Consider the following 25734-nt stretch of genomic DNA (forward strand, 5'->3'; position numbering starts at 1 on the left):
TTTTGGAGGGATTTATATCAAAGTCTAAGTCAGTGTTATCCACAAAAAAGTGTGTAAGCTTTTGAATGGGATCTGTTCAAATCTCCCTAATCCTTGACACCAAAATTAAACTGCAATACTGCAATATTTGATCCTCCCACTTCAGCATAAAAGATTTCAACACCCCCAGAAACTGTGTGTCCATACTAAAAACCATGAGCTTACATCAGCTCTTACCTGATCATTTTGACAGACTGCAATACTTTGAATTTGATTCCTTCTTTCATACGTATGATACTGATGACTAAGAGCGATCTAATAGAAATGTTGTCACATAGCATCTCTCCTCTGTGAGCAGTGCACAGACTGATACAAATCATAGGGCAGCTGTTGAAAAATGTTGGTAGTAATTCAAGGGGAAATTAAGGTTTTGTCTTTGTAACAGCTTTTGTATGTTTGATACTAGCACCCTTCAGTCAGGACTAATGATATCAAGCATTTCTGACAAAATATATATTTTCCTTTCGTAAAGGAGAAATCTTTTCATATTTTACAATTCTAGTAAAGATGAAATTCTTGCTCTTGAAAGGTCATTTCCCAGACAGGAATCTGCATCATAGCTATGGAGAACCCCTTTTGCTTTTTTGAGAAAGTAATTTGCAGTTTTTAAGGAGTTTTAAAATCTCAATTTTTAGGTGCTCATTTTTACAGTGCAGTTAGGGTGCACCACTGAGGTTCTGACAGCATAATTGTCTTCAATAATAATAATAATAATAATAATAATAATAATAATAGATCACATCACAGTAGAAACATTTTTAAAATTGTTTTTTTTTTTGGTGAATTATAACTTAATGACATGCAATGTTCCCTCTAATTTTTCATGTGTCTGAGCGAACACACAAACTCCCTGAGCGATCCCTTGGACCACTGTGAGCGACATCAGAGCGACATCCAATCCATCCAAGTTACATGGTGTATTAAAATAATCAAATTACAGCATTTACATTTATGTTAGACTACTTTTAAACTGCTTTAGCCCATTTACGATGAAAATGTAAAAAAATCTAGTCATTGACCTGTGTAGTATGTTAACACTATTGGAAGTAAAAATAACTTGAACTCCAATTTCAAAAACACAACTTTCTTTTTTTTATTTTTTTTAATACAGCTCTGACTTGTATTATGAGTATGAGTCTGTGGTCTGGGAGAGAGTCCTGTAACTCTGTCTGCAAAATATAGTATATAATGACCAATGCTGGGCAATTAATTATATAGTTACTCCTCAAAAAAGTAACTCAGTTTGGCAAACAACAAAGTTTTTGCAGCTATTTTTTAAATGCAGCCAAGGCGTTTTTTAAATAAACATTTCAAACTATTTACAGAACAATCAGCTGTTCTGCATCAAATCTGATGCCACACAAATTATTTGTGCCACTCCAAAAAATAATTTCTGTCCACTATGAGATAAAGGAGAACAACAGCCTGATACCTGCAGGCCTGACAACAGGAGATGTATCACTCCTGTAACACCTGTAACATTCAGCAGTCGCCTCATTGTTCTGACACACACAACAAAACTATTGACTACACTACACACTAACTACACAAGATTTGCGCTAAACGTCTCAAATCTCTCACATCTCAAAACACCGCCGTCACTCCTAAAACGTCCTCCCGTTTCTTAACAACTAGATGCCACGTTGCCATATCATTTTTTGATTGGTCGACATGGTACTTTTTAGGACGAATAGGAAAGAGAGGGGGGGTGGGGGGTTGTTTTTGCTCACAGGTGGAGAGTGCTTTGGAGCCTCTTTTCTTATAAAACGCTGTTTTTACCGTTTCTTCCCGCAGTAAATATAAACAACGATGGTATTCAGGAAGAAAACCAAACATTGCAGATATTTTTATCATAACTCTGGTTTTACGTGGCCTATCAACACAATTTATAAACTGGTATATATCACCTTGTTGCTTTGTCTTTAAGTGGTCATGTGATTGGCTTACCACGACTACTTTATTCTTCCTCAGTCAAACAGCAGCACTCATGCGACTGTTTTGCCTCCTGAGCTCCAGGTGTTGTGCCAAAAAGTGATCGTCGGGCAGAAAGTGATTGCCGTCCGCGGGAGCGCGCAGCTGCTTAAAGCTGTAGCGCCCAGATTACTTACAGCAACTTCTGTGCAACTGATATAAGATGCGGTAAACTGATCACACCTTCAACCGTCTGTTTGTTGAAAAATAGTAACGCGACCGCATTTTGTTGTTAGTAATGGTAACGGCGTTGTAACGATAGAAATAGTAATTAGTTAGATTACTCGTTACTGAAAAAAGTAACGCCGTTATTCCCATCACTGGTCACTATGCCACCAAAGTGTCTCAAACCCAAAACTTTGGCAAAGGTGTATGAACTTCTTTTGACCAGTTCGTGCGGGGACTCGATCTTAATCAGAAGGAAAGAAACTGAGCGGCCCTGAACGTCCTCAGGAACTCTCAGGCCCGATGGCAGAAGTGTGAAACATCCAGAAACTTGTCACCCTCCAGTTGCTTTTAACCTAAAGGTTTTAACTTCGCCTGTCCTCATGTGAGTGGTTATGAAACCTGTGCATGTACATAACATTTGGCTGGTGGACGGACTAAATGGAGCTGAAGAAGGTGGAGAGAAGAACAGATAGCACAGGATCATCAATGCATGTAACTGGCTCTAAATGTGCTCATCGTTGATTGTTAAAACTGGTTTTTACTACTTGTTTTGGGCAAAACCATTTACCATACTACAGTAAAAGTACAGTACATGGGATACATACACTGTGCATGGGCTGTTGTGAACGTATCCCACTTTGGTCCAAATGTATGAACTACGTCTATAGTGCCACACTAATTCTTTTAGTTTCTGAGAATTCACTTGTTTCATTTCTCTTTCAATTGAAGTGATAACACAGGTAACCAGATTTCAGCACAAAGGTGAGTACGGGCATTTGTAAAGGTCGCTGTATGATTTAGGTGTGTGTGCCAGCCTGTGTTTTGGCTGACCATGAATTTGTATATAGAGTTTGTGAGTGACTTGCCTCGTTATTTTACTGACACGGCTTATCTTTGTGGCACAGAGGCCACAGGACTTATCAAGCACACACCTTTCTATACAGGTCAGTGCCTGAACCTAGACCAGCTCCCTGACAGTTAGGCAACAGCATCCATGCAATCTTTTTTGCACTCCATTCCACTGAACAAACATTAAACATAGTTTGTGTGGTGACTGTGTCAAAGCGTGGCTGCTGTGAGGCGCCACACGCCTGCCCAGCCGTGGGGTACTGTATCTTGAGCTTTCAGAGAGACCTGGAGGTCTTTCTCTCTGTGCCTCTGGCCTCACTTGCCCTTTGAAAAGATGCCATTATATTCACAGTATTCAGAATGTGGTTTCTGAGCCCACAGTGAGAACAGTTTATACTAAAGTCACTGAAACATCGAAAATAACTATGCATAGTTATAGTTTACACTATGCAGTACTGAATCACAATACACAACCAATGCCAGCAAAATCATTAAGGACTAGTGCAACGTAAAAATAAACTGGAAAATATACTTCTGATGTGAGATGGACTTAGATCAAAAATCAGTACTGTATGCAGAGGGGAAACCAGCATCTGGTTAGCAAAGTGCAAAGGGAAGCTGAAGAGAGTCTAGAGCACATGCGTCGAACTCCAGGCCTCGAGGGCCGGTGTCCTGCAGGTTTTAGATGTGTCCTTGATCCAACACAGCTGATATAAACGGCTAAATCACCTCCTCAACATGTCTTGAAGTTCTCCAGAGGCCTGGTAATGAGCTAATCATTTTATTCAGGTGTGTTGACCCAGAGTGAGATCTAAAACCTGCAGGACACCGGCCCTCGAGGCCTGGAGTCCGACACCCCTGGTCTAGAGTCTCCAGAAAGGACAAGAAATTCTGTATGATTTGGCTTTTATCAACTTCAAAGTGCACTAGTGCCCCTCCTCACACTCTTTACAAAGCAAACTGCACCCACTGGGTCAAAAAGGCATCACATCAACTGGAATTTTGTTTTAGGGAAAATAAAGAGTTGTGTCGATGAAAACGGCATTGGTGTAAACCAGGGGTCCCCAATCCCAGTCCACGAGGGCCGGTGTCCCTGCAGGTTTTAGATCTCACCCTGGGTCAACACACCTGAATCACATGATTAGTTCATTACCAGGCCTCTGGAGAACTTCATGACATGGATCAAGGACACATCTAAAACCTGCAGGGACACCGGCCCTCATGGACTGGGATTGGGGACCCCTGGTGTAAACAAACAAACAAACAAAAACCCCGCCGTTGGAGCTTCACATGCAACAGGACATCATTTGTGTGGTTCGTGCACCTCTCCTTGTTTGATTGTATTTTCCATTTTTCCTTTCCTCTCCTGATCGTTGGATTTGGAGAGTCTCTCCCAAGACTTGGTTCTGTCTGAGGTTTCTTCCTGTTAAAAGGGAGTTTTTCCTTCCCACTGTCGCCAAAGTGCTTGCTCATAGGGGGTCATATGATTGTTGGGTTTTTTCTGTATCTATTATTGTACGATCTACTATACAATATAAAGCGCCTTGAGGCGACTGTTGTTGTGATTTGGCGCTGTATAAATAAAATTGAATTGAATTGAATTGAATTGAACTTGTGTTCAGTGTCAGGATCACAGACAAAGCTTTCATGCCCTGTGCTGATTCTTGACAGGGAGGTTGGGTCAGTTTGATACAGAATTTAATCTTTGCTGACATTGTGAGTTTTGACCTGGAAACACAGCAGGAGCACTAGGAGCAGTGTATGGCTGCACAAGGAGACTGTCTTGAAGAGGATAACAGCCAATTGTAGACTCCGAACTCTTTGATCTATCAAATCAGAAAAAGCTTGACTGTGTTTGGAACATCACAGAAAATTACAGAATGACAGTGGGTTAAATTCAAGCATTATTTTCATATATAAAACACAGCTGCCAGTATTGGTTCAATACAATATATTGATCCTTATTTAAACCTTTATCCTTTATTTTGAGAGAGAGACAACAAAGGTAGGAGGAGGATGATACTGTGCATACATTCAGTTAAGCTCCGATTCAAGCAGGCTACAAAAAGATTAAACTAGATTAACTGAGAAATGGCAAGGCAGAAGTTGAACCCCTTGTTTGACATTCGGTAGATACTGGCCTTAACGAAATTAGACAGCTTACAGAATCCCACTGCTGTGTTCCACAAGGAGAATTACCGTATGACCTCGGCACATATGGCACCATTTGTGCTAATGACAACTTCCTCTGCTTATTCTCTCTTTTACAATACAAATCCATACTGCAGATCGTGCAGCAGCATAGATTTACATGCTGGTCTATGTCTCTGTGAAACAAAGCGCTGCAGTTTGAATGATCTTTACACTGTGGCTGCTTCGATTGAGACCTAAAGAGAGATGTGCCCGACTGTATTTTTTCAGCTTTAACAGAGGCAATGAACCAAGCCCAGTTTCATCAGCAGGAGAAACCAGCATGGGAAAGGGGACAATAAAAAAGCACTCAGGACACAACAACAAACTTTTCCAATCAATGCGCTTTCTCACAGAGACAGGGCAAAATTAATTTGCGCCTGAAGTGCCATTGTAGGGTGGAGGTTCAATGAAGAGTAAGAGCTGTTGACAAATACTCTTTATCCTGAGGTCAATGAGGATGGAAAAAATAAGGGGTGAATCAGAGGAATGAGGGGAGGCAGGCGAAGGATGAAATGACACAGGAAGCACAGACAAAAAGAGAAAGTCGGAAGGTAGAGGAAGAGCCATCAAGAGGGCGGTAAGAGTGGCGATGCCCTCTCTAAGCATAATGACAGCGTAGCATCACCGGGACCTCTCTGACATTAGTGAAGCTCTCGCTTCCACTTAGCACAGACGTTTTCCTCCAAGCAAGCAGTCGACTCATCCTAATTATTCAGCCTTTCACCTGCATGCCTCACTCTTCTTGTCATTCTCCTTCATCTATCCATTCACAGGTCTTGCCCTGCTGTCTTTTCCTACTTCCTTTTCTCCGCTGCCCTTTCAGTACCTCCTTAGGACACAGGAAAAGTCAGAATCCACTCCACGCTCGTAGATTACTTTGGAATTTTAAAAAGGTCTTCTGTTTTTCTTTTTTTCATTCTGTGTGCATAGTAATTTGAACGAGCCAATATTTGTGCTCTGCTAATATCTAGAGCCCGCTGCCACTTTAGCTTTGTTTAATAGAAATTATGCAATTTTAAACCTCACAAAGTCGCAGTCGTGACCCTAACGGTTAGATACACTATGTTATTCTAGACACACATAACATTTTACACCTACTACAGTATTTAACCTAATTAGGGATTTCACAAGCATTCTTCATTCAGGCAGTCGATACCTGCACACTATAGCAAGATAGTGCCGCATATTAGCCAAAAACAAAACTAAAGACACTGCAGGACTAGGATACACATGGCTTTGGTTTTCTGTTCATATTATATTTGTAGTTCCAGCTCATAGTTTCGGTCACTGTGTCTTCCCTGTGTTGCATATCCACTCAGTCGTGTGTCTGAGTCTGTGTCTTTGCCGATGTCTTGTGCTTCCTGTTTTACTTTGATAGTCTTATGTCAGTGTATTCTGCTTTGTTTCCTTTGTCTCGTTATGTCTGATCTGTCCCAGCTGTTCCCCGTCATCCCGTTGTCTCACCTGTGCATTTAAGCCCAGTGTTTTCCTTTGCCCTTTGTCACATTGTACCCTCACCGTGCTTCTGCTAATGTTCTGGTTCTCTGTCTCCCGGTTTTGTGTTCTAGTTTGAGCCTCATGATTCTAGTTTCTAGTTTAGTTTTCTTGTATTTCATGTTCGAATGTTCTCCAGAAATAAAGCTGCCACCATTAGTTAGTCATTCAGTCTGTGAGTCCTGCGTCCCTGACATTTGTGTGCTGCAATTTTGTCTTCCAGATTATTGCTACTCTAAATGTAGTCCTGATCTGAATTCAGTCTCAAGAAAAGCACTTAAAAAAATGAACTGACAAATTAATTGAGGGAGCGGAAGTTAAAAAACAGAACTAACTAAGATTAGTAGACAAGACTTAAACCTACCTGGTCCTATGTGGAAAAGTATTTGCCCCATAAAACAGATACGTGAATTGCAGTCAAGTAGTTCTCATAACTGGTAACGAGTCTTTCACATTGCAACGGAGGAATTTTGGCCCACACTTCTTTGCAGAATTGCTTTAAATCAGCCACACTGGGGGGGGGGGGGGGTGTTTCCAAACATGACAGGCTTGTTTACGGCCATGCTAAAAGCGTATCAATAGGATTTAGGTCCACACCAAAACCTTCGTTTTGATGGACTTGCTGATGTGTTTTGAGTCATTGTCCTGCTTGAGCTTCAGGGCATGTACTGATGGTCAGACACTCTCCTTCAGGATTTTCTGGTAAAACACACAGAATACATGTTTCCATCGATTACAGCGAGTTGTCCTGAAGGAGTAAAGCAGCCCAGACTATCACACTATCACCACCATGTTTGACTGTTGGTATGATTTTCTTTATTCTAAAATACTGCGTTAGTTTTAGGGCAGATGTAAAGAGACTCAAAGCTTCCAAAAAGTTAAAACTTTTGTCTTGTGAGTCCACAAAATATTTTCCCAAAAGTCTTAAAAATCGTTAAAGAGGTTGTTACGGCCCTGGGCCGGCTGTGTACTTTTGTGCTCTGTCTTTAAGACTCGACAGGTCCTTCCCGATTGGTGAGCTGGCGGCGGCTGATTGGTCCCTGATCATGTGGCTCTTTTCAAAATCCCTCACCAGCAGTTGTGCCGTGCAGCCACTGACAGCAGCAGCAGACCTGAGCCTCCAAACCCTGTGACATTCGTGCTTGTGATTCTCGTGACTCACCGAGCTTGTATATAGTGTGTAAATTAGTCTTCTCTTATAAATAGACACTGAAACAGAAGGGGTGAGCTGCCTGATTATTTTCCTTGTACTGCTTTCTCCTGTTTATTTCAGTTAGAGAGTTAGGTGCAGCGTGTGTCTTTTGTTTGGTTTTTGTTTCACATAGGGCTTGAGATGGCACCTCCTCTCCTGACTTAGCGTGTTTTGTTTGTTATTTTGGCCTTTGTTCACCCCGGAGCTTGGTTTTCAATGTAGACAAATAAACCACCGTTCACTAAGAAATTGGTTTTTCTGTGTATGGTTTTGGGGACCAGGGCGGGGTCACTTCCTTTTTTAACTCTTATGCTACGTTCCTGTACCCCTAGACTGGGGCGTAACAAGGTCTTTTGGCAGATGAGCCTTTGTGCTCTTTTTTGTCAGCAGCGGTTTCAACCTTCGAACTCTCCCATGGATGTCATTTTGTCATTGTTGAATCACGAACATTGACTGTAACTTAGACAGGTGAGGCCTGCAGTCTTTAGATAATCTGAGTTACTTTGTGACCACATGGATGAGTCATCGATGAACTCTCATTGCAACTCTTTTGCCACCGTTGACACAACCAGGTATCATTTTTATTACTGAATTACTCTTTCAACAAGGCCCAGGTAGGTTTAGATCATGATTTTCCAATAATAAATGAAATCATCATTTAAAAACAGAATTTTAGGTTAGGTTAGGAATCTTAGGTTACATTTGTCTAATGTTAAAATTTGTTTGACAAGCTGAAAAATGTTATTTTGAAAAAAGTGTTAATATAAACCAACAAATAAGGAAGGAGGCAAATATTATTTTTACCGCACTTTAAAATTGGGCGTCCTGCCGGCTGCCATCAGATCCCCCTTTATAACAACGACTTCACTTTTTCTTCATCGACCATCTTCGGCTGTTTCAGAATTTGAACTGAATGTGTTGCTGCAGTGTCTCCACCCTCGTGGCCTTATGAGCATAAATTATAGATATTTGAAGAGTTATTATAGCTGGGATGGCAAGCAGATGACTGAACGTATGCAGCAGTGAAGCACTGCTCTCCTGCAAACCACAGACAGTATTTGCTAAGAAAATTCAGTAATGTTGTGTTTTCTCTGTTACCCAGGAACAAAGGACTGGTTAAACCTTTTGACCATATTATCCAGATTTCCTTTAGCATAAAAGAAAAAAAATCACAAACATGTTTAACTGTTTTTTTATTTATTGCCACTGAGAAAACAAAACAAAAAATAATAATAATAAATTGATCAGGAAATATCAATAACCTACAGTGATGGCTGTCTCACTGCATGCACAAAAATTATTTTAATTTGGAATAATTTGGATTGCCTGCCTTACTCTCTCTATGGATGTCCTGTCCTATTAGTCTCCATTGTTCCGCCCTCTTAGTATCTTAATGATCCAATTTTTCACCTTCATCCCTTTTATTTTCATTTTCTCTCTCTCATCTTTTCAAACTGTGCCTCTCGTCTCTGCTTGTCAGGGGAAATATAATTTCCCAAGTTGTTTTCTCTCTGGTCCCAGACTTTCATTGAGTAGTGTCTGTAAGACTCAATTAAAGCAAGAGAGAGAGAAAAAAAACAAAGATTAACAACACACTTTTTTTTACCCACAATGCCCAGGGGGCTCAATTTATCTCGAGGAACGCTCAGCTTGAGAAAAAAAAACTGTGATTGACACCTCTAACCTTCATTGGGGTGTAATCTCCATCTTTAGCACTCGGAGATCTAATTAATTAGGGGGAATCTCATTTCCTCACTAATGCAACTGGACAGAGGCATGATAGAGGAGTGGAAGGCAGGAAGAGGAGGCGGCTGAAGAGAGGAAGGACTGAGATGAAGTCGGAAAATAAGAGCGCTGTATTTCATCAATGCCCGTGAACGGTGTTCACCTTGTTCATTTCAGGGAAGAACAAGAGAGAGTGAGGTGGTTGGGTTCACACCAACTACACTGTATTGATTACAGCTGCCAGAAGTCTGGCTACTGGCCATGGGAGACACTGCAGTAACATTCTTTATAATGGGATCTCTTGGTAATGTACTCATGTGTTTCACTTTCTTCTCTAGGCTTCGTTTCTCAGTTAAAAGCCATCACGTATGCGTGAGCAAGTGTGACGGTAATTGGTTTTGACTTCTTGCTGCGTCACAGGCAAAACTGACCTTCTTTAAACCATTTCAGTCCAAATGTAGGGACTAAAACCAGGTGTGAAACTATATTATAGTAAAAACAGGTCAGTAAATAAATACATAAATGGATACATTTAAAACATAATAAGGGGAAGTGGTTACAGTGAGCCTGAACACTATCAGTTTATCTTATATAAACGGATGCATGAACACATCCAAAGGTAAACTCCACAAATGCTCCGTACACAGTACATACCAGATACTAAAACTGAAGTTAGGGGAGCAGACGCTGCATCCATGTCCCAAGAATGAATATGCCAGATATTAAGCTTCCCCTCCAATCCAAACTGTGTTCTGCTTATTGTTATATGACCTTTACTGTGACGAATGATGGATGTGCTGAGACTGTTTCCTCATCCGCTTGTTGATGGGTGAAGATGTCTCTGCCCTCCCCTCAAAGTTGTACAACTCACAGACGTGACGTTAACAAACGAATAAGAAATCTACTGTGTACTGCCATTTTGCTTCCAGATTATTAATGTAGTCCCAATCTCAATTCATTTCAGATATTGAAGGAGAGCAACGCGTCTATACAGGCACGCGTTCAGGCAAGCTAACACAGCTTTACCTTGATTACATTAGGACCATTAATCAGTCTCAAAGATCAGCATATTAATCACTAATAAAACTATCAGGGAGTGAGAAGCTGCCACCCCCTTATCTCAGACGCCTCCAACGTTTCTAAATTCATCGAAATTTGCTTCAGAAGGTATTCAACAGGGATTTAACAAGGAAATACAAGACCTCTGAATATATTTCACGTTACCTGTGGTCCAGACTGGCTGTAGTTCATTCAGGTCTTTATACTGAGGCCAGTTTTATAAGAACTCTAAATTACTTCCAACAAAACTTTCAAAGCTTGTGGCTAGAGACAGCCCTGAAAAACATTTCAGTAAGCAGTGAATACACAGTGCCTCGTATTCATTGTTGCTGCTATGAATAAAATCACTCTGCCGCTTCTAAATTTGTTCTCCATTCTGCCACTCATGATCACGTTAGCTCTCCTCCATTCTCATTTCTCTATTAAGTTGCATCTCCTAGCACATACTGAGCCAGAACTTTCTGATGGCGTGTCTTTCTTGCCAGCCAAAAAGAGCTGAACCTGTTCACGTGTTGATGGAGCGCTCGGATTCCCGCGCCCTCTGAGAACCTACACGTGAGTCCATACCGTCCTGCATCTGTCTTTGTCCCACTCATCTACTCACACCTTACCAATCTGCAGATCATAATAGGAGAATGAAGGGAGTTTATAAACTGAAGTGTACATCAAATCTGCTGTAATGAAATCTTATCAATGTGTTCCCTGTGCTGTATTATTTGCATATAAATGACATAATATAATAACTCTCTCCGGCCTCTACCTGGGAGGAGTAAATATTTCTCTGTCTGCTTTGTCTCGTTGCTGTGACACGCGGAAACGAGATGCTAATTGAAGAGAGGCAACCATCTTTATGTGACGACTGACATTCAATTATGTTCGGGAGATCAGATTAGGTGGTGGCCCCAGAAATGTTTGAAAACAACATTTTGCAGAGCGGCAACTCTGAAGGCGGCCAAGGATGTAATTTGAATGGCTGTTTGAGGCCTGCGCTGAATGGTGCTGCTCTGAATGGAATCACTATGCTATGACCTGCGAGTAATTGGATGTCCACAGTGAAGTGTTGACAGAGAAGGGGAGGCAAGGCTGATGGGAAAAAAAACGGAGATAGACAGTAAGGCGGCGAGACAAAGAGAGAAAATAACACAAAATGAAAATAACCAAGAAAACAATGTGATGAACATGACAGCATAGGGAGAAGGGAGCGACGGGGTGGGGGGAGTGCAGGGGATCACAACAGTGACGATGGAGAAAACGAATGCAGTTTCCCCTTAAAGTGGAACCTGCCAAAGTTTCAGGTTTCATTCATCCCAACACACCGGCATGTAGCCACTCCAGCCACAGAGCCAAATAAGCCATTAGACGGGATTCGCTTTCTTATCAGCCGAATGCTGTCAGGAAGCGTGTTGCCAAGGTCGCGCTAAACAAACACCGGGTCGCTTTACTTACAGCCACCATTGCTTTCTGCACTGATCAGGGATAAGTGTGTGCATCCATTTACCTGTCACTCTAGATCTGCACTAGTTAAGCATAACAGAGTGAATAATGACATGTAAACACATTTACAGCACAGGTCCTAATCTCAGTGCTTACAGTGCCCAGCACACAAGCACAGACCATGCGTGCACCTCAACGAAGATTATAAACCGTCACGTCAACAGACACCAAATGAGTTCATTACCAGGCCTCTGGAGAACTTCAAGACAGGTTGAGGAGGTCATTTAGCCATTTAAATCAGCTGTGTTGGATCAAGGACACAAAACCTGCCGGCCCTCGAGGCCTGGAGATCCCCACCCTGCGTAGACGGTAAAAGAGGTTGTAGACTCGATGCTAATCAAATTTCTTTTCCACTCTCATTTTCAGAGCAGTCAAAACGGTTTTCAAAAGTACTTTTAAAATGAAATTTACCTTAAAAATGGGAACTGTTAAGATGTGCCTTAATTTGGCTGATTCACCAAACACTCATAACACATCTCTCTAGAAAACTTTAGCAACCGTCACATCAAGAAGCAAAGTTTCATTTATATCAATGCAAACATCACAATTCAGTGGCAAATACACACACACACAACCAGACATCCTCTTCCCTCCATGTAATTCACCTTTGTAAGACATGAGAGGGGCGAAGGGGTCGGTCAACTCTATCGATTGGCTATCCTGAGCAGTGACAGCTCCCAGATTGGCCGGAGAGCATTAGGGAGTCAGAAAGTCACACTGCCATTAGCAGTCTGTCCTCTCCGGTTACAACCAGCCAGCACACGGACACACCATGGACTACAAGAGATTAGAATGACTGGTGTGTGTGTAAATGTGATCATTCTGTAACTGCCCTGTAACAAATATATTCAAGCCAAAAACACTGGGAACCCTTCTCAGTTTTCTTATTTCATTACTTCTGAGAGCGTCTCTTCCCGCTGTCTGTAAGAAGGCATACCTAGAATAGAAAACCGTATACACACATCTCTACTTAGACTGTTCAAATGCTATTCAGCGTAACTCAAAACACAGTATAAATAAGACTAAACCAGAAATGCATCAATCGATTAGTTGGTCGCCACAAATATGACGGATGAGCAGCTGATCATCTCTCCAAAATTGTAACAAATACCAAAACCAACATGATAACAAACAGCTTATCTAGCATAGCACATGCGCTAAAGTGAAATATACTGTCCATCCATTCTCTTCTGCTTGTCTTTGTCAAGGTCGTGGGGGGCTGAAGCCTATCCCAGCTACCACAGGGTGAGAGGCGGGGTACACCCTGGACAGGTCCCCAGTCTGTCACGGGGCTAACACACAGAGACAGACAACCATTCGCACTCACATTCACACATATGGGTAATTTAGATTCATCAGTTAACCTAACGCCGTGAACGGCATGTCTTTGGACTGTGGGAGGAAGCCGGAGTACCCGGAGAGAGCCCACGCAAACACGGGTCTCTGGTATTCACAGATGATGTGGTTCTGTCGGCTTCATCAGGCGGTTGCGTCTAGCTCACATCGGAGCAGTGCGAGTCTGAGCGTGAAGCAGCGGGAATGAAAATCAGCACCTCCAAGCCTGAGGCCATGGTCCTCAGTCGAAAAAGGGTGGAGTGCCCAGTCAGGATTGGGGGACGAGTTGCCGCCCCAAGTGGAGGAGTATCTCAGGGGCTTGTTGACTGAGGGGAGAGGGGAGCGTGACATCGACAGACGGATTGGTGCTGCAGCTGTAGTGATGCGGACGCTGTACTGGTGAAGCGAGCTGAGTGTAAAAGCGAAGCTCTCAATTTAACGGCCAACCTATGTCCCTACGGTCATCTGTGGTCACGAGCTCTGGGTAGTGACCGAAAGGAGAACATCCGTTAGATGTTCTGGGAATCTTTCACTGTGGGAGGCCCCTGGGCAGACCCAGGACATGCTGGAGAAATTATCTCTCAGCTCTCCTGGGAGAGGGAGGTCTGGGCTTCTCTGCCTTGGCCGCTGCTCCCCCCCCCCCCCAGCAGCCTAAGCCTAATGCTAAAGATACCCCAGATGGATGGATGGAAATGTATTGCAAATCATTTTCAGCTTGATTTTATTTCTTTAAAAAGCTTTGTCCACTAACTAGAAGCATTTTATTTTATAAAATATTAAGTTTTATTATGAGCACATATTTTTTTAAGTATAATATATGCTGTGACTTACAGCTCTAAGACAGAAAACTGGTAGGTCAAACTCTAGGTCCAGTCCTTTACAGCAAAAAGAACCAAAGCAGTACACCTGATTAAAATTCAGATGTGATTTTGAAGACAAAGGGAGATTTCAGTGCACCCCTGCCTGCCGTCCTCCACCTTTGCAGGTTTCTTTGCTTTTTTCTGATTCTAATTTCTGCTCCTTTAGTTCACAAGCCTTTAAAAATAATGTGCTGCAGTACGGCTGTGACAACGGGAGGGAGTGCATGAAAGCACAGCTGACTGATGAAACTATGGTTAGACTGATAAATGAGATAGTGAGATTATTTTTTCAGCAGGAAGATGTGCGCAGCATGAAGCGCCACTATCTCACAAGGTGTTTTGTTTTCTCTGAACAGATAATTTATTAATTTAAGCTTATCTGAGCTATTCTTACTGACAAACACTCATAGATGTGCATGCTGAATCGCACAGAGGAAGAAAACACATCAACAGTCTCGTACACATGCTCGCCTTCGTGGAGACTAAGGAAGGTGGAACCCTATATTGATTAGCATCCAGTGACATGTGCAGTGCCGATGTGTACCGTACGAATGGTGCTTGAATCTGGTAGCTGCACTCTGCACGGCCCTGCTTCAGAGGACAGCAGGTAAAGAGGGACATTTTTGCAATGCAGACTCATTAACAGTGATTTCCATGTAAATCCAGTGAAAAATACAAAAACTCTTTGATCTTTTCTAACTTAAGAAAATGGCCTCATCCCTGCAGCATTACCAGCCGTCAGAAATTACAGCCTGCCATTGATCCAACAACCTCGCGTGTCAGAATAATATTAGATGGCAAGGGAAGACATGTCTACAATAAAGTGAGGAGAAAAACAGAGAGTGCTGGAATAAATGTGCATATCAAGACAGGATTTTACGCCTCAGAGAAAGCACTAGAGGGAAAATCAAACTGATTTCAATGTGACAAAATTGATTTTCCAATTTTCTCCGGATTGCTTTTTGCTTCCCTGGGGCAGGTGAGGTGTCTATCCAAATACACTTATAGCGCCACCTGAATTATGTTTGAGGAATTTGAAGAACATAGGAGAAACAAAAATATTCCCTATCCATTTGGTGTTTTGGCTTTGTTGCAAAGCAAAATATTGCAGACATACAAAAGACATACTGTATTTAAAAACTATATTGGCAGATGGAGCTAAACAGCATCGAGCTGGGGTCAGAGTCATGACAACGTGCTAAAGTGGCTGGGTCTAAATTTCGTCAAACCTCGATGTGGACAGTTTTAAGGTATCCATCTGCCCTCTTTCTGGCTGCTTTTCTTTTCTTTGTATCCAGAAAAGTTTACATGTCTGTTAAAACCCTGAGAACGCTCAACCATATATGTTGCTTTAGGCTTTTCATGTGACTATTAATACCACAAAGCGCTCTCACATACATGGATTTGTCATGATTTGTTTATCATAGAAATAAACTTGTTTCACTTCTTTTTCTTTGAGCCCATTTAAATGTTTTCAAGGACTCTGACGATCCTTCACGGCAGCATAACACTGAGTCATTGCTTCAAACATGAAAACACTTGAATGCTATGCTCTCTTTTACATCACTTCTTAGAATCCTTCCCTCCGAGTCCAAGTTCTTTAACATTTGTTGATCAAAATGAGTGCAAATCAAACACAAATATACATGTGCATTACATGATCTCTTCAAAAACCTATAACATATCATGCACATGGACAAATGCAGTATTAATGACCACCAAGGCGTTAAACCTTAAAGTATTTCCAACTGGATTTCAGCTTTACATATGGACGCGAGTTAGTTTGAGTTGCGTTACTGGTTTTTTTACAGTACATGCTACGAAATTCAGGAGTTTAAAAATGAAGAGAAAAGGTGAAAAATTCTGCCTTCTTCAAAGGCATTCAGCTGCTTTTTTGAACATTAGCCTGTTAGTGGTGTAATAAATCTTGGATGCAGACATTAGAGAAGTAGTGTTATTGTTACTGTTTTTTCTACACTCTACTGGAGCATTATCTTTTGAAATATCCTGGAAGTCTCACTTTCATCCTCCTATTACACCAGGAAAAACCACCAGCTGTGTATCGCTTGGATGATTTCTTATTCACCTCACAAAAGCAGCAACACTGCACACTGCATCGATTACATCTCATTTCATCCTACTTTTAATTAATTAGGCTTCTATTAAACAGTTTACTGTAGCTCAGGGATTGGCTCATCAGGGCAGTTAGTCACCACGGTTCCAACAGTTCCGGATGGGAGGTTTTTAGCTTTCGGGATGTTGGACACCACCAGAGTCGACGGATGAGTGTGTATCACCTCAATTAAACTATTCGCTAAGTGTCTGACAACAGCTAATATTCCTCTTCCACCAGCGGAGCCAATCGATGTTCTGGCATTCGTCACCCTGCTGGAAAAGCAATCATCCCGTTGTGTCGCTCTGGTTTTACGGGGAAATGGAAAGGCGCTCGTCTAGCTACTGCGGCTGCTAGCTGGAACGCGCCGGTGCTCCCTCACACAAAGGCACACACAAACACTGAAGCGGCTTACACGACACACATACACAGACACCGACTCTACGTGGTTTCTCGAGTCTGCCGGCAGCACCGGCGACACGTTGGGAATGAATGGATGCTTCATTTCAGAAACTCCAGTGACACGTTTAAGCCTCGTGACAACTTCCTGACCACCAACACCACACCGTTGGGGTTTTTTCCCCACTTGGGAAAAGAGTATCGCTCAGTGCAGAGGGCCACACCACAAACACAGAAACAGATTTGCCGAGTTAACCCACCTCTCTGTCAAGTAACGTGGGAGCTATAACTGTGACAATGTCTCCTCTTTCTGCATCAATGTAGAACATGTTCGGTGAAGGTTTGTCTGGAGACTGTTTGACGATGTTGTAGCGCAGAACAGCGTTGTCTGTGTCCGGGTCGTCCGCGTCAAACGCTGTCATTGTCATCACTGTGGTTCCTGGGGAAGAGATTAAAGGACCAGGCTGAGTCAGAACTGAACATTTGTCTTTACTCACTAAGAAATGAGCAAAGAAGAACAACAAGAGAAACACATTTGATTAAAATACCCTGAAATCAGTCTCAGGTAAACATTTGGCAATATGTTAAACTACAGGAGTCACGGGAACTCTACTAAATTTTTATTTTTGTTTTTACAATTCTTCTTTTTCCAACTGTGAAATGTATTTGTCATGTAGGCAAGTTCTTATTTTGGCTGGTTAAAGTCTATAAAGCAAAGCCCACCAGAAAAGCATGCAGGATCCAGAAACCTGCAAGAAACACTGATGGAAGGTTAACAGACACTAAACTAAGGAACGAACGGACTTTACCCTCACACGGGGAACAGACAGAGCTGGGAGGAAACACTATCAATGCAATTACATGGGAGGAAGTAAAAGTGAATACAAATCACAGAAGACAATTAAATAGCAAGGTGAAAAAAAGAGCAGGAAAAAAAGGGAAAGTAAACTTAAAACAACAAAAGGAAAAAAAGGGAATCTAAAAAACTCTGACATAAAAAGTAAACACTGATCATATTAAGGAAATAAATACATGAAAATAAACAGAAAATATTTAAATCAGCAGAAAATCCAAAAACTCAAAACTCTAAGACCGTGACAGTATTCTGGGATGTTGTTGTGCTAGTAAAACTGAAAGTAACTCACCTAATCTACAATTAACATAACATCACCTACATGATGTCTGTTATCAGCTGAATTCGATATTTTATATCGTTAGGAATCCCAAAATTATATTAATGATGGGAGTAGATGGTTGAAAAGCAATATTTCAAGCTGCTCCTGCCGTGACAGCTGCTTAAAAAGTTACCCTTTGCTATTAATGTGTTTTCTTCCTCATGTCAGCTCTAACAGCAGGGTGTACTTTATTTGGTAATGGGAAGAAAAATGGAAATCCTGCCCTCCACAGCTGAGCTAAAATAGGAGGCAATCCTTGACACACCCTCAGCCCTCAATCTCTGTCTCCTTTCGGTGATGAGATACACTCGCACCAATTCAGGGGGACACGCACTCCGTCCACACATGTGCACGAGCAACAGCATAGATTTATGCATCCATGCATGCACACATACACACAAACTCAATCAAATATAGAGCATACACGGTTGTGTGTCTGAACGGTGTTTTCCATTTCTCCAGTGCAGGCAGACGTGTCTATTAACTCCACTCAGTCCAGTCCGCTGTGTTGTTGTTGTCGTTGGTATGAATTCAATACCACCTTGTTTCTTTTTATTTTTTGTGATGTGAAAGTAATCAATTAAATAATGGGATTGTAACATTTAGCAGTATTGCACTATAACTCTTAATTGACTCAATCAGTCTGGAGGATGATGTGATTATGATTCTGGTTTTCCGAGGTAAATGAAAACAGAAATTTATGAAGCAGGTGCCTTTCTTTTTGATATTGACAAACTCAGGTTTGCTGTGTGTGTTTCTTGGCAATAAATCCCTTCTGATTCTTATTTGACCCACACATTTAATAAAACATTCCCATAAGTGCTAAATAACAGCATCGCGCTGCACGGCTCATGAGCATCGATCTCGTTTCATGCCTCTTCTTAATACCCGACAGTACTTTGCCACAGTGCATTAGCCAAACTACTCAAATAAGACACAAAAGAGCTAATGGAAAATATGCAAAGTCTACACTAAGTAAAAGTGGCTTAGGAGCAAATGTCTTTAGTCCAGTTGAAGGTAATGAAGGGCAAAGAGGTGTGACTTTTATCCATCTGGCATTTGCACTTCAAGGTGAACCTGCTAATGGTTAAGTAAACCGCTAATCCTCCCTCTGCAGTATAATTACACCGTCCCATCTCCCTCATTACCTGCACTCTGTTCCACTTCACCGTTTAAAATGAGCGCGCACACAAACACACGTGATGGCCAACATGAGCATGCACGGTTTTGCACACAGCCACACCAACCGGAAGCGAATTAGAGCGTTGTAAACGTCGACTAAATTGGTTATCTTGAGCAGATATCGGTGAATTATGTTCTCATTCTCCTGAAGGTCTCTTGAACGCAGCACAGTCGTACTCCGTGTTTTATGTGATGTCAGAGGCAAGCTGACCTTCTCAGTGATTACTGTCTTCATCAGATACCATAATTCCTCTCACAAATGAGCATCATGTAACCAGTACGCATTCATCAGTCCAGGATGCAACACAGCCATTAGCATCAATCAGCTGGTGATAAACATCTAGTATTCTGTAATAGGACAATGGGACTACGCTTACCTCCAACACTGATGCCTGCTAAATCATACGATGATACCATGTGGGTAGTGTCTGTGAAGAGTCATTGGCCTCTCTTATCAGCTTTATCCTCTAGCAGGAGCCGAGCTCAATCAATCCTAACTGCATTGGATAGCTACATGGATGTGAATGCACAGGACTGCCATTGCCGCTATCACTTGAACCCATCTGCTGTGCTGCGGATGACAGCAGCTCAGACTGCATGTAGAAAAAAATCATAGAATTAAGATGGAGACTGCAGAGTGAGCATAAACACTGTGTAATGCATTTCTATCAAGTTTCAGAATAATGATTGGCCCAGTCCACAAAAACAGAGAACAAGAAGCAGCGGGGCTTTGAGGTAAAACATTAACAATACACAGACGAAACGAAGCGAAACCAGATACACATGTTGTGGATTGATTTCATCACACGGGCTCGTGAGACAATGTGCCGTTGCGTACAGCTAGCTCCTATATCTTTCTCAAACACCAAGGGAAATCAGCAGGGGCCGCCAGATCTGTGCTCGCCACCAGGGAACTGACAGAGTGTCAAAAGCCAAGATGAAGCAAGAGAACATATACGAGACGAGACAGGAGAATAAATGTGATTTTAGTATGTCTACTGTGTGGTACGAGTGTGAGCTGTGTATTGCACTGCATTTGCATGAACACAAGCGATAGGAATGATTATTTTTTAGTTATTTAATATGTCCAGTGGAGATTCGAGAACCAGAAAATGGATTTAGATTAATCACAGTCAAGTGACTGAAAAAGACCAAGAGCTGACCCTTTCTATTCTCAGGTCTGAATGAGATCAAAGAGTTCAAAGATAAATTGTGTTATCCAAAATCAATTTAATGGTGCAAAGAATTAGAGCCACATATTCAGAAGGAGAACGCAGTGAAGAGATGGCAGCACAGATAAGAGTGCATGAGAGTACAAAGCACATTGGACGACTTCGATTTTAAAGCTGGATGTGAAAACTTTATCCACTCTGTCATGGATGCTTGTTAGAAATACTTTATAGGCACCGTCACATTATTGAAATCAGTTATGTTCTTAGATAACTTTTTAATTTGAAAAAAACACTAAAATGATTTTTAGTAAATTTAGTAAATTAAAAGTGTTTACTGTGGTTCATTTGTCGTCTTTAAATGCCACCATGACAGTAACGATGCTGAAGGCATAATATTAACATCATTCGCAGTGGTCACAGCTGTTTTGTGGGTCACATGATGAATCTGACCGACTGTGCGATTATTAACAAAGCTGAAATGAACAGAAAACTCTTTAATCTTGTGCATCTTCTTCTTTCCTGCTTCATTTTAAAGCCTACACCTTGTCTCTTGTCATCCTCTCCCTGCCCTCACGTCTGCAGGTCCGAGCGCTCTTCATGCCAGCCCCGCCTACTCCCTTGTCAAACAAATATAGATATACACACACACACTTTTGCCGTATTCCTCATTATTTGCCTCCTTGTCTCTGTTCCCCTTGTGTGTTCATAACATTCTAGCTTTTTTTTGTCTTGTTATTTTGTTTTTTGCTTTGTCTCTCACTAACTGTGTTTTTCTGCACTGGACTGATCTTCTGCATTTGACCTTTTGAACTGTCAGTGTAGACCCTCCTCTTTTTTTAACATTACTTTAACTCACATTTGTATCCACAGTCCTGTGAACAGCACTGTAGATACACTTATGAGTATTTGCTCCCATCCTGATCTCTTAGTTGTTTTGCATATTTGTCATACTTACTTTTATTTTGTGGCATTCAGAGGTGTCCTGCTGCATAATGCAGCAGACAACGTGATGACTGGATATTCTCCTTCAGGTCTCCTGCAGACCTGGACCGTCACACTACCATCACCCTGTTGGATTCTAATCAGAGCATCATTCCCAACGCATAACATATGACGATTTGTCACATTTGTCATGTTACGCGTTGGGTCGAGAACGTGTTGCTTCTAAAATGATGGGTTTTGTTTTTTTTTATGAAATTCTCTGTTAGTTTTAAGTCAGATGTAACGGGACTGAAGCCTTCCAAAAAGTTAAACTTCATCGGTGCACAGAATTCCCAATTCCCATTCCCACTCAGCAGTGGTTTTCACCTTGGAACTCTCCCACAGATGTCATTTTTCCACTAGTGTCTCTGGTATTGTTGATCATGAACACTGACCTTGGCTGAGATACGTGAGGCCTTTGGTGCTTGTTCTGGATTCTTTTGTGACTGCCTGGATGAGTAGTTGCTGCGCTCTTGGAGTGTTTGTGGTCGGCCTCCCACTCCTAGGAACAGTCCTCGCTGTTACAAGTCTTCTCTATTTCTGGACAACAGCTCTCACTGCTGTTTGCTAAAGCCTGCTTTAGTTTCACAGTTTAGTTTAACTAAGTCAAAATGTCTTCTGTGAGAGCAAAACGTCACTTTGGATGTACATTTGGTTCCAGGAGAAAAAGGCTTACGTTTTTCTGTTCTTGTTCACTTATTTCTATATTAAGTCAATAGTTTTGAAAGAGGTTCAAGCACACTGGTGAAACAGGTGACAGCAGATCTGTCTGCTTGAACTCTTCAGTAATCTTCTTCACTATATCTACATATCTGCCCTATTTGCTCTTCATGGTGTCATTTTTAAAGCTGCCATTTGAATGAGATGAATGCAAATATCTTATTTTTGTTAAGGAAAATCAGTTCATAACCAGTGTTGGTCAAGTTACTTGAAAAAAGTAATCCCGTTACTTCACTCATTACTTATTTTCAAAAGTAATTAATTACTTAGTTACTTTTTAAAAACATGATTTACAACCTGAATAGGTAATAAAGCAATAGATCTTTCAGCCCAATTCTACTTTTTCTGCATAATCCATCATATAAAATGTAATCAGATGGAAAAAGTCTCTTTTTTAAAATTTGTTTTATTAGTTTTAATCTTTTAACTTGATGCATCAAGCAAAAATTTAATTATATGCAACATTCTCTGACTGGAAGAAATTTGTTTAACATTTAAACCTATTTTCTGCACATTCCAGCACATAAAATAAAATATTTTTTTGTGTTTACACTCACTCTTTCAAATAGACAGCAGAAAATAAATAAAATCAAAGACTCAGCGGTCCTGTTGCTCTATTTTCACCTGTATAGCAGGCGGAGGTTTGCCCTGGTGCAGGTGTGCCGCAGCGGTCAGTGGAAGAATCCGCGAGTGAATTTCCCATTACGTGGTAGCGCACTCGGTGCTTGCTTGGAAGTTTAGGTGTTTTTGTCGCTGTAAAAAGTTTTCTTCCCACGCACAACGGACGCTAATGTTTTTGTCACTTTTTATGGAATGAAACTCAAAGTGAGGTCAGTACTTCCACGCTTTAAACACTGCACGCTCATACTCTCTTTCGCACTCGATATATTATTCATTGTTGATCTGCACACAGCTGTTGCCACGAACGTCGCACTCGCTTACGTCATTGTCATGAGACATTCTCGCAAAAAAAAATCACGGTTTTAGTAACGCAGTAACACAGCGTTCCTACGGGAAAGTAACGGTAATCTAATTACCGTTTTTGCAATAGTAATCCCTTACTTTACTCGTTACTTGAAAAAAGTAACGAGTTAAGTGTTCATAACACACTTAGAATGCATGTGGTGCAATAATCTGACTTAAATTCAATACAATAACCATATTAGTGAGTGAAGACTTTGCTGTTGATGAAGATCGTATAATAAATAATAAGGTGTAAAACTGATTATTGATTCGTGTTACTGCGGTGTGTGTTTCATGTGAAAAATTGTGTGCAACAGGCCTCCAGTGCACACGTTTTATTTTGTTTATGCTATTTGTATATGCACAGCACTTTGTGAACCCTGGTTTTATGTTAAAGTGCTTCATAAATAAAGCTGGTATGGTACAATACTGTTGCGTTTCCTGCTGTTCTTCTTTAAACACACATTTGTTATATTTTGCTCTCTCATTAAGCTGATTTGTACAACGCGTTCTTATAAAGCACCATTAGCGCTGCATCACCTATTTCACAGCTCATTTATTCCACTGGACTTCACCTGCTTACTTACTTGCCTGGTTGCCTACGTGGCACACTGCCATCTTTCTTCACTGCAGTTGTTGTAGCCTCCTGTCAGAGATGGACACTTGCTAAACATATTTCTCACGTGCCATATCTACCACACAGATAACTGTCACGTTTGCTGTGTGCGGCTGGCAGAAAAGGAGCCTGAATGCAGACTCGCAGAGGCAGAGATAAACTCAAAAACTTGATTGCTGGAAGCTGGAATACAAAACTAAGCTGGAAATATACATTAAATGAAACGGCTAAACAAGCAGGTAAGACACGCAGCGAGGGATGAGGGAGAAAACAAAAGGGTTAAAAACACAAGGAAACACATGGGAACACAGCTGGAGCTACTCTGGGGGAGGACGCAAAACTGAACACATGAGACGAGGTACCTTCAAAGTAAGAGAAGCAAACAGAACATGGCGTACACAGACAGGAGACTACCAAAGTAAAACAGGAAGTAACGGGAACACACACACAGACACGACTGGGGAAAATAGGCAACTAGACAAACATGAAGACAACGCAGGAAACACACAGGACCAACTAAACACCAGGAATACTAAGTATAGTTAAGGGAGCTAAAAATACCAAAACTAAATAATAGAAACACTAAATCAAAGAATATAGATACTCAAAACCAGACCCAGGAACCCTAACAATAACAAATTGATGCAGAAACAGCTCCTTAATTATCCTAATTTAGCTTTTTGCTTCACTAAAGCATGAGGGAGGGAACAAGACCTTCTCATTTTTTAAGGTGGTCTTCAGCAATAGCATTTTCCTTTTTTTTTTTTTTTGACATCGGGTTCGTTTTCACTCATTTTCAGTCCTTGTATCTGCGCATTGTCAGAGTAATGTTTGTTTGTCACTTAACACTGACCTATTATAACAGTCCTGGGTTTTCCGACCCAGCATGTTGTGTTTCTTGGACTCCTCTGTGCTATCGATCATTAATTCTTCAGTCTGAGTCGTAGTTGTTGAGTTTTCAGCTCGGTGCTTCTGTTCCACTCACTGCTGTGTTAACAGTATTTTTCTTTTCAGCTTACCCTGCCCTCCCCTGTGTCTGCAGGCACTCCACAGCCCTCTTTCATAGGAGCTGTATTTCAGCCAGTGCTGTTGTGGATCTTGTCAAAATTGATGGAATTATAAATGCAGAATCGTACTGTCATATTTTGATACACTATGCAACACCATGTGGAAAATATCTGATTGACAAGGAGCTTGTTCTTCATCATGTCAGTGATCTTCACAGAGTGTTAAAAAATCAAGAAGATCATAACAAATACTGACTTTGGAGCTTGTTACAAACTCAATTTTGCATAAATCACTGCAGCGATTTCCCATTTTCTGTAAAGTTATAAATTACCTTTTAAATGTCATGTGTTCTTGCTTTAATCTTAATGAAGCCCCCAGAAAAGAAAATAATTGCTTTAAAATCATTAATGAAAAGTCAAAAATGAAATCTAATGCCATCGAGTCAGTAAAAGGTTTCTGTGGTTCAAACAGGGTCCAAACACTAAAACAGCTATTTTTCCTCTGCCAACCAATTCCTGCTTTTCAAATCCCGACCTCCCCGTACGGAATGCAATTTAAGCTTGTTTACAGCTCTGCGTGTACAGGACAACGTTTCCCACTGTGTGGAGATCTATTTGTAACTTGATTTCAGTTTTAATATTTTTCTCATTTGCGACATAAATGTTGATAGGAATCAATATTTATAGCTGGGAAATGAAGCGACTGTTGTTTTCCAAAAGTTTGACAATTCAGTTGGTCAGAAACTTCTCAAAGTAAATGAATTCTGGAGCAATAAGAGCAGCAGCTGAAGCCGGAGATGTGGAAAGCTGTTGTGGAGCTGTGCTGCACGTAAACTAAATATGAGATAATGAGCCCCAAGCTGACAGCCGAGTAAATGGAGTGAAATACAGTCCAGCTGCCCTCTCCTGCCTCTTTTACAATGCAATTTCTCCATCCCATCTTTTCAGCCAGTATCGGCTCAGGCTACAACTGGATCACTGGTTAAAGCCAAATTATAAACAATTCATTGGGGATGCGAGCACTCAG

The 25734-nt window shown here is 41.3% G+C and overlaps 1 protein-coding gene across 1 annotated transcript in view; it reads right to left on the minus strand.

The window, feature by feature from the left end:
- The window catches only part of cdh13 (cadherin 13, H-cadherin (heart)), a 352583-nt gene that overhangs the window by 93221 nt on the left and 233628 nt on the right, over positions 1–25734 (minus strand). The window contains exon 8 of the mRNA XM_063480168.1: positions 17152–17330. Within this exon, the coding sequence (XP_063336238.1) occupies positions 17152–17330 (179 nt within the window). The remainder of the gene's footprint in view (positions 1–17151; positions 17331–25734) is intronic.

This window comes from Pelmatolapia mariae, linkage group LG7 (assembly GCF_036321145.2).
Source record: "Pelmatolapia mariae isolate MD_Pm_ZW linkage group LG7, Pm_UMD_F_2, whole genome shotgun sequence".
Taxonomy (NCBI): Eukaryota; Metazoa; Chordata; class Actinopteri; order Cichliformes; family Cichlidae; genus Pelmatolapia; species Pelmatolapia mariae.